The sequence below is a fragment of the Bison bison genome, unplaced genomic scaffold (assembly GCF_000754665.1).
Source record: "Bison bison bison isolate TAMUID 2011002044 unplaced genomic scaffold, Bison_UMD1.0 scf7180017864516, whole genome shotgun sequence".
NCBI classification, from domain to species: Eukaryota; Metazoa; Chordata; class Mammalia; order Artiodactyla; family Bovidae; genus Bison; species Bison bison.
This window is the reverse complement of record NW_011495069.1, coordinates 11,035,677-11,047,858: the sequence shown is the minus strand read 5'-3', so window position 1 is coordinate 11,047,858 and position 12,182 is coordinate 11,035,677. Positions and strand designations below refer to the sequence as shown.

At 38.7% G+C, this 12,182-nt stretch overlaps 1 protein-coding gene across 16 annotated transcripts in view; it reads right to left on the bottom strand.

Annotated features, from left to right (window-relative positions):
* EPB41 (erythrocyte membrane protein band 4.1) overlaps positions 1-12,182 on the bottom strand; it is a 181,727-nt gene that overhangs the window by 52,114 nt on the left and 117,431 nt on the right. For all 16 annotated transcript variants that reach the window (XM_010830201.1, XM_010830203.1, XM_010830207.1 and 13 more), the window contains one exon: positions 8,946-9,118. In XM_010830201.1, the coding sequence (XP_010828503.1) occupies positions 8,946-9,118 (173 nt within the window). The remainder of the gene's footprint in view (positions 1-8,945; positions 9,119-12,182) is intronic.

Here is a 12,182-nt window from a genome sequence, read left to right as displayed (position 1 = left end):
ATTGTGATCCACACAGTCAAAGGCTTTGGCAATAAAGCAGAAAGAGATGTTTTTCTGGAACTCTCTTGCTTTTTCGATGATCCAGTGGACGTTGGCAATTTGATCTCTGGTTCCGTTGCCTTGTCTAAAACCAGCTTGGACATCTGGAAGTTCACGGTTCATGTATTGCTGAAGCCTGGCTTGGAGAATTTTGAGCATTACTTTACCAGCATGTGAGATGAGTGCAATTGTGCGGTAGTTTGAGGATTCTATGGCATTGCCTTTCTTTGGGATTGGAATGAAAACTGACCTTTTCCAGTCCTGTGGCCACTGCTGAGTTTTCCAAATTTGCTGGCATATTGAGTGCAGCACTTTCACAGCATCATCTTTCAGGATTTGAAATAGCTCAACTGGAATTCCATCACCTCCACTAGCTTTGTTCATAGTGATGCTTCCTAAGGCCCACTTGACTTTGCATTCCAGGATGTCTGGTTCTTGGTGAGTGATCACACCATCGTGATTATCTGGGTCGTGAAGATCTTTTTTTGTGTGTGTGTGAAGATTTTTTTTGTATAGTTTTCCTGTGTATTCTTGCCACCTCTTCTTAATATCTTCTGCTTCTGTTAGGTCCATACCAATTCTGTCCTTTATCGAGCCCATCTTTGCATGAAATGTTCCCTTGGTATCTCTAATTTTCTTGAAGAGAGCTCTAGTCTTTCCTATTTATTGTTTTCCTCTATTTCTTTGCACTGATCACTAGGTTAATTAACCCTAATTTAGGGCAAAGACTATATATAGATTGCTTTAGAGGGAATATACAATATATGCTTATGACAAAAGCTTGATCTCACAGAGTTAAGAGCTGTTTTGGTTTGGATTACTGGGCATCTAAGTTTCACATCACTCACTTTAAAACAATCACTCATACTCTTTTTATGATTTTTATCTTCATTCTTTCAGGAACTAAAAGAGGACATCCATATACTTTGTAGTAAGAGCTCGCTGGCAATGTTTAGAAATGCAGTGTGTTTCCATATGATTTAATAGTTCTGATCATCAACCGTCATGTGCTGAGACTTTAAAATCTTAATTAAATTACATAGAAATCTGTATAATTTTTTATTACACACTTTCCAGCATTCTTAAATTAAGTATACTGAATTTAACTTTTCCTAATAAATTTAGACTCATAAGCAATAAAAATTAGGTAAAATAAAAGGAATTCCATGAATCAGGACAGATTAAAAAATTGAGATTCACAAGTATGTCATATATACAACACCAAAGAAGAAATGCTTGATGTACTGTAATGAGCTCTAGAGAAAGAAATCACTCCTCAGGGCATACACAGGAAAAAAACAACAGAAACCCAAGGATCTAATTTATCTTTCAGTAGAAACTCTGTAGCCTCTTGCAAGTCCCTGCTCCTCATGGGTGCTCTAAGCCCGTCAACGCAAGAATGGCAGATGGCAGACCAAATCTAACAACACAGGGGAATGTGACAAAATATTTTGCTCACAGTTGTGTTAAAGTATCATTATACATGTGTATTCACACCTCCTCTCAAAGAATTAATTCGACTCTGTCTGGCATCAGAGAAGCACAGCCCATTCTTTCACCATGTGTTATTTTGCCACTTGCATTTGGTTTTAATCCAACACTAATATTGCAGAGCCAAATGATTTAAGTTTTCAGTATTCCTAGCCCTGGCAATCTGTGCTATATGTGGAAAAGTAGGTATAAGTGTGGTAACTGGCAGTTAGAAACAGAGGCAGAAAGTTGCAACATTTGCAAAATATGGAAGATATTAACTCTATGGGAAGTTCAGCTCAGCTGCTCAGTCGTGTCCGACTCTGTGACCCCATGGACGGCAGCACACCAGGCTTCCCTGTCCATCACCAACTTCCGGAGCTTGTTCAAACTCATGTCTATTGAGTCAGTGATGCCATCCAACCATCTCATCCTCTGTCCTCCTCTTCTCCTCCCACCTTCAATCTTTCTCAGCATCAGCATCTTTTCCAATGAGTCAGTTCTTTGCATCAGGTGGCCAAAGTATTGGAGTTTCAGTCATTTCAATGAATATTCAGGACTGATTTCCTTTAGGATGGGCTGGTTGGATCTCCTTGCAGTCCAAGGGACTCTCAAGAGTCTTCTCCAACATCACAGTTCAAAAGCATCAATTCTTTAGTGCTTAGCTTTCTTTATGGTCCAACTCTCACATACATACAAGACTACTGGAAAAACCATAGCTTTGACTAGACGGACCTTTGTTGGCAAAGTAATGTCTCTGCTTTTTAATATGCTATCTACATTGGTCATAACTTTTTGTCCAGGGAGCAAGCATCTTTTAACTTCATGGCTGCAGTCACCAGCTGCAGTGATTTTGGAGCCCAAGAAAATAAAGTCTCTCACTGTTTCCATTGTTTCCCCATCTGTTTCCCCAACTCTATGGGAAAGTTGGATATAAAAATACATTACAAATCCTAAATATTAGTAACTTTAAAGTCATACCTAGATCTTTGTCTTTTTTTCTTACAGGTTAATATTATCCCAAAAGTATGTTGAGCAAAAACTTAACTATGTACACACTGATATGCAATTCAAGCATAAAATATCACCTAGGACCTCTGGAGAGAAGCAAATTCCTTTTCTCCATAAAAAGTTATAAAAAGTATGGATCACAACAGAGAATCATGGTAGTGACTGTGGTTCTTGTCTTTTTATCTTTTTATTTTTCTTGTATTTTTAAGCAACTTGATATATGTCACATACTATAAAATTCACCCATTTAAACTGTATAATTCAATGCTTTTTCATATATTCAGTGTTAGAGGTAGTGATTACTTTTTAAGATATTCTGGATTTTCAGTTTTATGAGTTCATTTGTTAGCTATTAAAAGATTTTGGTGCATATATAGAGAACACTTAACTCTAAAAATTTGAATTATTTCCCATTTCTGAAGGTCTAGACAAAGAAGAGTCCTGGTTGTGATCAGTTTGTGGGCCCATTAACTCCAGTATTATATTGCTCTTATCTGACAACAATAGAATCAAATTATTTATTAGAGCAGTGATGAGTAAAACTCAAAGCGATCATATTGAGTAAAAGGACTCTTAAATTCTAGTTCTAGCTCTGTTCCTAGCACAATTTCTGCTAGGATGGCATAGGTACAATGGGTATGCAATGGGTCAGTGGTTCCATTATCAGAGGAGCATGATTCATCTTTGGATCTTGAAGAAACGAACAAAAAAACCCAGCTGATGCTCATCTCCACCACAGACAGATGTGGTATCTAAGAGTGAAGCTTGGGCATTTGTTTTGTTTTAAAGCTCCAAAGATGACATGGACATATTCCCCCAGCAAGAATCACTGCAACCAACTACTCACAGGACGGATACGGCTTGGCGTGTGAACCTGGGAAGTTATATGACTGTTTTGTGCCCCAGTTTCCTCAATCATAAAACAAGAATTCCTAAACGCTTTTTGTCCACTAGATTGTTGGCACTAATAAGAATATATAGAAATGATTTGAAAATCAAAAAAATGCAACAAAAATATAAGCTGAAAAATCCTTGTCATCATTATTAAGCATATTCTTGTGACCTCCTAGTCTATCATATAAATTGGGATCTGAATCAGTTTTAGTTCTTTAGCTGGTGAAGCAGATGCTCTGAGCACCAGATACAACAAAAGAGAAAGGGAGTGTTCATTAAAATGAGGTCTCTTATAAGTAATACTTACTAAGTTTCCCTAATACACCATCTTGAGCTTAGAGGGTTATATTAATGAAAAAAAAGGGAGGCCTAAGAGGGGAAAGTTTCTCTGTTAAGAAGAATGGAAAAGGATCCGGGCAAAGGAGGAAAAATAGTTTTTATAGACACGTTTTCAAATTCTTATACTGAGCAGACAGTACGCAGAGAAACAGAAGATGTTTGAAAACAGAACTACAAAAAAGTCCTACTCAGTTTATATGCAATTTAGATGTTTAAAAGATAATATATAAAAAACATTTAGAACAGTACCTAGAGCATGCTAAGTGCTCAATGAACTGCCTAATGAACTCTTTTATCCTTCCTCTTCCACAGAAAAGAAGTTATCCTGGTGAAGGATAAAAAACATGGCACTGGCAGAACAGTTTTAGATATTCTTAACTCTGTCACTGACTATGTGACATTGGGCAAGTCACTTAAATTCTAAGGTTTAGAATTTAATAATGATGAAATAATAAACATCAATGGATATTCTTTTAAGAAATTAGAAAAAGGACAGTTCAAAAAAGTAAAAAGAAAATAATAAAAATACTAGCTGGCAAAAATTAAATTAAAAATATATTACAGGAAGAAAACAAAACCCAAAACTGGTTCTTTGGAAAGATTAATAAAATGAACATATCAGTTGCAAGCTTGTTAAAAAAAAAAATAGGGATAGGTGTATAATACCAATATGAGGAACACAGAAGGGGACACTGCTGTAGATCTTACAAATATTAAAAAGATACAACTTTACTGCAATAAACTTGAAAATTTAGATGGATTGGGCATTTCCTAGAAAAAGCACAATTACCAAAACTGAAACAAGAACTAGAACATCTTAATAGTCCTTTCTAATAAAGACATTGAATCTGGAAGCAAAGAACCCTGCCACAAAGGGATCTTTAGAACCAGCTGGCTAGAATTTATAGGTGAATTCTTCCCAAACATTAAGGAAGAAATAATACCAATCTTACCCAAACTCTTCCAGAGAGCAGAAAGAGGGAATACTTCTCAATTTACTTTGAGGCCTGCATAAACTTGATACTAAAACCTGACAACATTTACAAGAAAGGAAAATTACAGGCCTATCTCTCATGAATATCATTGCAGAAAGCTTTAAATGACATAAGAAGAATATATTATGATCAAATTGAGTTTACTTCAAGAATGCCAAGAAGGCTTAACAATGGAAAGGCAATCAGTTTAAGCCATCATGTAACATAAAGAAGGAGAAAAATCCTACTACTATATGAACTAATGAAGTGAAAAGCATTTGATAAAAATCACCATTCATTCATGGTAAAAACTCTCAGAAGTTTCCTTCTCTGATAAGAGGTAGCTATGTAAAACCCAGAGCAAACATCACACTTAATGATGAAATACTGATGCTTTCTCCCTGAGATTGAGAGTAAGACAAGAGTATATAAAGAATACCCACAAATTAATAAGACAGGCAGCCCAATAAAAATATGAGCAAAAGATTTGAACAGGCACTTCAGAAATAATGATATGCAAGTAGCTATAAATTATGAAAAGGTACTTAAGTTCATTAGTCATTAGGATATGACTGAAAACTTTTTTATGGTCAAAAAAGTTCATTCAGGTTTTTCTATAATATCTTACAGATTTCCCCCCTAAGAACACAGTGTATAACTTAATAAGAACTGGCCAATATTAGTCAATAGACAGAGACATCAAGGTTTTTTAAAATCTTGAACTATGAGGTTTCTACAGCCAGAAAAAGAGAAATAGTCAACATATGATTTCTATAAGTAATAGAAGAGTATTTCTAAGTAAAACTTTCTAAATTGGTCAAAGTACCAAAGCTCAATAACCCTTGAACTGTTGATTATTTTGCTATTAGAAAAGATACATCAGGCATAATATCTATATAACAAGGAAATTTCATTAAGTGGAAAATGCCATGGAATATGGTATTGGATAGACATGGGTTTTTGTTTAAGCTATCTGTGAGATCTTGAATAAGCTGCTTAAAATTTCCAATTACAGTTTTCTCACTAAAAAATGGGGATAAAATAATGGGAATGATAGCTCTCCAAAACTAAACTGGAGGTAGGGTGATTTATTGGACAAGAAGGCAATGCCTGATGCCGTTATAAGAATATGGCAGGATTTCCCTTGTTAAGGGAAAAATCTGGTTGAGAATCCAATCGCCAATGCAGGGGACATGGGTTTGATCCCTGGTCCAGAAAGATTCCACATGCCACGGGGCAACTAACCGTGGGCCACAATTACCAGGCCCGCATGCTACAACTACTGAAGCCTTTGAAACTAGAGCCTGTGCTCAGCAACGAGAGAAGCTACTGCCCTGAAAAGGCCGTGCACGGCAATGAAGAGTAACCCCTACTCACCACAACCAGAGAAAGCCCACGCAGAGCCACGAAGACCAAGTGCAACCAAAAATTAAATAAATTCTTATTTTTAAATAAGAATATGGCAGACATGAGGACTGAGTCTTCATACCTTAGACTTAACTTGTCCAACTCTGCTCCTCTCTCAGACTTTCGCACTGTACTAAATGATCAAGCCTAGGAAAAACCTTGATTTTCTTTTCCTTACCATCTCCAACACTTAATTTACCAGTAATCCTGTCAGACCTGGCTTCTGAATTATATCCCTGATCAGTTCGCACTATCTTTAATGCCAATATTCAAGTCCTAGCTGCTGCCATCTCTCATGCAAATCCAGCAACAGACTTCACCATTATTCTGCTTTTCTACCCCTGGAGTGGAGTAGATCTTTGCACTAGCCACATGTGTCTATTTATATTTAGTTAAAAATGAGTTTCTCAGTTTCATAGCCACATTTCAGGTTCATAATGGCCACAGGTGGCTACTGGCTATCAAACTAGACATCACAAAATAGAAGAAAGTTCTATGGGACGGCACTGATCTAGACACCTGCCAAGCTCACTCCTACCTCCAGGGCTTCATACTCACTGCTCTCTCTTCAGGAATGTTCTTCCCCCAGATTTATTTATTTAACCTCATAATTCAGGTTTCAGTTCAGATGAGGCTCCTCAGAGAAACCTTCTGAATTCAGATTGGACCACTCAGTCTGACTTATTAGAAAAGACCCTGAAGCTGGGAAAGATAGAGGGCAGGAGGAAAAGGGGACGACAGAGGATGAGATGGTTGGATGGCATCACCAACTCGATGGACATGAGTTTTAAGCAAATTCTGGGAGATGGTGAAGGTCAGGGAAGCCTGGCATGCTGCAGTCCACGGGGTCACAAAGAGTTGGACACAACTGAGCGACTGAACAACACTTCAGCCTGAAGCAGCTTCTCAACTGCCCCATCCCCAGACACTGTCCCTCCCATCACTCTGGCTGTTTTCTTTACAGCGCTCACCACTATCTGAACGTGTTTTATTCTGCTTCTGTTTCTACCCATAAACATAAGCCCCATGAGAACAGGGCCACGTTTGCATGTTCACACCTATATCCCCAGTAACTAGAATAATACCTGACACACAGAAATGTACAACAAATTGCTGAACAAATAAATGAGTTAAGTATCCAACAACCAACATGTACTCCAATCCACTTACCTGCTATCATATCTTGAGAAAAATTATTTAATCTCTGAGCTTAATTTCTGTGTGTGTGTTATCCACTCAGTTGTCTCCACCTCTTTGTGACTCCATAGACTATAGCCCGCCAGGCGCCTCTGTCCAAGGAATTCTCCAGGCAAGAATACTGGAGTGGGTTGCCATTTCCTTCTCCAGAGAATCTTCCTGACCCGGGGATCGAACCTGGGTCTCCTGCATTGCAGGTGGATTCCTTACCATCTGAGCCACCAGGGAACTTAATTCTTAGTGCTATCATGAAGAATAAATAAATCAAAGACTACAATCTGCCTTGTAGAGAAAAACCAGAAAGAAAGAAACCTGACGTGCAGTACAGGAACCGAAGTTCTGCTGCTTGATAATTTCCCAGCGTGGCTAACCCGTTCCTGATTCCTTTAAAGTGAGTTAGGCGTTTCTGATATATCCTCCCACAATGCGACAAACCAGAATACAGCAGCATAGTTCTGGATAATAATTAACAAAATAATAATTCTGTGGCCAGAACATTAACAATATCTTAATGATACTTAATATTTTAGTATCAATTATTAAGTGCCAACCACTGTGCTTAGCAGATCATCTCATTTAGTTCTCATGAAAATTTGAGGTAATATTATAGCCTCATCATACCCACTTTATGAATGAGAAAACTCAAACAGATGAAGTAACTCATTCAAGATAGATCATAAATGTAGTGGCCGAGACTGGGAACCAGGTCTGATTCTGTAACTCGAACCTTTAACTACCGTACCACACACCTTGCTTTTACAGTAGACAACACAGAGCTGCAATCAGCAATACTCTGTTTTGTTACTGCCTTCTGAACTTTTATTTATTAGCCACCTCTTTTTAGTGGCATAAAGAACTGAATATGGCTTGGGAACTCCCTGGATGTTCAGTGGTTAGGACTCGGCACTTTCACTGCTGGGGCCTGGGTTCAATCCCTGGTCAGGGAACTAAGATCCTGCATGCCATGCGGCACAGCCAGGGAGAAAAAAAAGAACTGAATATGGCTTATTACTTCATTTTATTAATGTTAATGCTCTAAAATCCTTAAGACTAAACTTAGAAAAACTGAAACAGGTCTTCTGTCAGTATATACAATCATGAAACATTTATTTCCTCCTCCTTGTATTTAAACAAAATTTGGAGACTCCAATAATATGATTGTTTTTTCTGTCTATAATTGACACATGACAAATATTCTAAACTTTTCCAATGATTGCCACAGCACTAGAGTGAGGCAGACTCTCTCCTTCTTTTCTACTTCAAAAATAACTATTTAAGAATGTCCAAGAGGGAGTTAGTATAGTATTTTACATTCGGTTTCTCCCTGTGGCAGAGAATTTTGAATTCTAATTCTAGTGGTATTTAACCCACCACTACCTGGCAGTGTGACCCTGATCTAGTTACTCCTCTCTCTGAACCTTTTTTCTCCTTTTCTTAAGGTGATTTCACTAAAGTATACAATTAGTAAGATCCTTTTCATTTTCCACTGACCTTCTTTGATTCTTTTATAGATAACCGTACTTTCTTTGCACCTGATCACATCCGATAACACATTTCCTTTCTCTCTCTCTAAAGAGTTAGGATGACAAGAAATCATTAATTCTCAGTACAAACCTCCATCAAGGCTTCGGGATGCCCGTTTGCTTGCTGTGCGCTCAAAGTGTGGGGCAGGCCTGTCAATCAGAGCACTAGCTTGCCTGGTCTGAGCCTGAGTTCGGCCACTGTATCGGAATTTGGATCCCAGGGCAAGAAATTTGCTTTTAGGAATGGTGTCTGTAGATGTCAGTCTGGAGGGAAAAAACATAATAATCATATATTATATACATTATCTTACTCTAATGAGACTGAAATTAAAGCCAAAATCAAGAATTAAAAAGTTTCATAACTCTCATCACTTCAGTTCAGTCGCTCAGTCGCGTTCGACTCTTTGCGACCCCATGGACTGCAGCACGCCAGGCTTCCCTGTCTATCACCAACTCCCAGAGTTTACTCAAACTCATGTCCATCGAGTCAGTGATGCCATCCAACCATCTCATCCTCTGTTGTCCCCTTCTCCTCTAGCCTTCCATCTTCCCCAGCATCAGGGTCTTTTCCAATGAGTCAGTTCTTCATATCAGGTGGCCAAAGTATTGGAGCTTCAGCTTCAGCATCAGTCCTTCCAATGAATATACAAGACTGATTTCCTTTAGGATTGACTGGTTGGATCTCCTTGCAGTCCAAGGGACTCTCAAGAGTCTTCTCCAACACCACAGTTCAAAAGCATCAATTCTTCGGCACTCAGCTTTCTCTATAGTCCGGCTCTCACATCCATACATGACTACTGGAAAAACCATAGATTTCACTAGAGAGACCTTTGTCGGCAAAGTAATGCCTCTGTTTTTTAACATGCTATCTAGGTTAGTCATGGCTTTTCTTCCAAGGAGCAACTGTCTTTTAATTTCAAGGTTGCAATCACCATTGGCAATGATCTTGGAGCCCAAGAAAATAAAATCTGTCACTGTTTCCATTGTTTCCCCATCTATTTGCCATAAAGTGATAGGACCGGATACCATGGTCTTCATTTTTTGAACTTGAGTTTTAAGCCAGCTTTTTCACTCTCCTCTTTCACTTTCATCAAGAGGCTCTTTAGTTCTTCTTCACTTTCTGCCATAATGGTGGTGTCATCTGCATATCTGAGGTTATTGATATTTCTCCTGGCAATCTTGATTCGAGCTTGTGCTTCATCCAGCCCAACATTTCATATATAAGTAGGGTGACAATAAACAGCCGTGACATACTCCTTTCCCAATCTGGAACCAGTGTGTTGTTCCATGTCTGGTTCTAACTGCTGCTTCTTGACCTGCATACAGATTTCTCAAGAGGCAGGTAAGGTGGTCTGGTATTCCCATCTCTTGAAGAATTATCACTATACCCCTGTAACATTTTCATCATTTTATATATAAAAGAAACTGAACCTCAAAAAAGGCTACTTGCTTAAGGTCACATAGCTGTTAAGAAATAGGGTAGTCACAGAATTCAAGCCCAGGGCTCTTGTTCTACACTCCTAGAATAATTTTGTCAAACGCACTCCAAACTCAATGCCTGGTAATCTATTTAATAGGTTTTTTAGTGTATTTTCAACTCAGAAACCTCATCTTCTTTCTACACAGTACTCTCTGCTCTCTTTTGTCATGGCATTTACTTCACTGAATTGAAACAATCTATGTTCTAGTCTCCACTATGAGACTGTGAGCTCTCTAAGGATAAAGAATAAAGACTGACTTATTCATCTTTGTGTTTTAACTTCTGGCATAGTGCCTGGCTGAATCTGGCCATTCAGTGAATGTTTGCTGAATAAATGTATACATACATTGCTACATCAAATACTACCAAAAAGAGAGTCCTCCCCGCCCCTCTTTGGGGTAGCTTATTTTAATTCAGCAAACACTTTCTTTTATGTAATGAAGCATTGTTGTTTAGTCACAAGTTATGTCCAACTTTTTTGCAAGCCCATGGATTGTAGCCCACCAGGCTCCTCTGTCCATGGGATTTCCTATGCAAGAATACTGGAGTGGGTTGCTATTTTCTTTTCCAGGGAATCTTCTCGACCCACAGATTGAACCTGAGTCTCCTCCCCTGGCAGGTGGATTTTTTTTACCACTGAGCCATCTGCTGCTGCTGCTGCTAAGTCGCTTCAGTCGTGTCCGACTCTGTGCAACCCCACAGACAGCAGCCCACCAGGCTCCCCCATCCCTGGGATTCTCCAGGCAAGAATTCTGGAGTGGGTTGCCATTTCCTCCTCCAATGCATGAAAGTGAAAAGTGAAAGTGAAGTCCCTCAGTCGTGTCCGACTCGTAGCAACCCCATGGACTGCAGCCTACCAGGCTCCTCCGTCCATGGGATTTTCCAGGCAAGAGTACTGGAGTAGGGTGCCACTGCCTTCTCCAACTGAGCCATGAGGGAAGACCAATGAAGCATTACATGTCAATATATCCTCTTATTTTGATGCAGTGGATATAAATATGCTATCCTACAAGCAAATACACCAGATGCAACTGAAATCTATACCATAGATATTAAACATTCAAAATAACTTTTTTTTTGGGGGGGGGGATAAACTAGGAGTTTGGGATCAACATATACACACTACTATATTAAACAGATAACCAACAAGGATCTATTATATAGCACAGGGAAGGATACTCAGTATTTGGTAGTCATTATAAGGGAAAAGCGGAGAAGGCAACGGCACTCCACTCCAGTACTCTTGCCTGGAAAATCTCATGGACGGAGGAGCCTGGTAGGCTGCGGTCCATGGGGTCGCTAGGAGTCAGACACGACTGAGCAACTTCACTTTCACTTTTCACTTTCATGCATTGGAGAAGGAAACGGCAACCCACTCAAGTGTTCTTGCCTGGAGAATCCCAGGGACGGCGGAGCCTGGTGGGCTGCCGTCTATGGGGTTGCACAGAGTCAGACACGACTGAAGCGACTTAGCAGTAGCAGTAGCAGTATAAGGGGAAAGAACCTGAAAAAATATATATATATAACTGAGTCACTTTGCTGAACACCTGAAACTAACAGAACATTGTAAAGCAACTATCATTCAATTTAAAAAAAAAAAAAGAAAAAAAGTTCTTTTTATTCTTCCTCACCTTCATTTAAAACTATTTCTTGGTTTTAAAGTAGATGATGGAAGCATAAAGAAATATCTTAATGTCAATAATTAAGATTTTTTAATTTAGTGTAACGTGTAACCTGATGGTTTATTTGAAATGAGAATTGAAATGTTATTTTCCCTGACTTATTTTTCTGTACACTGTTCTTTAGTGCGAAGTATGACATAAAAAATACAAATAGAAGAAAAAGATA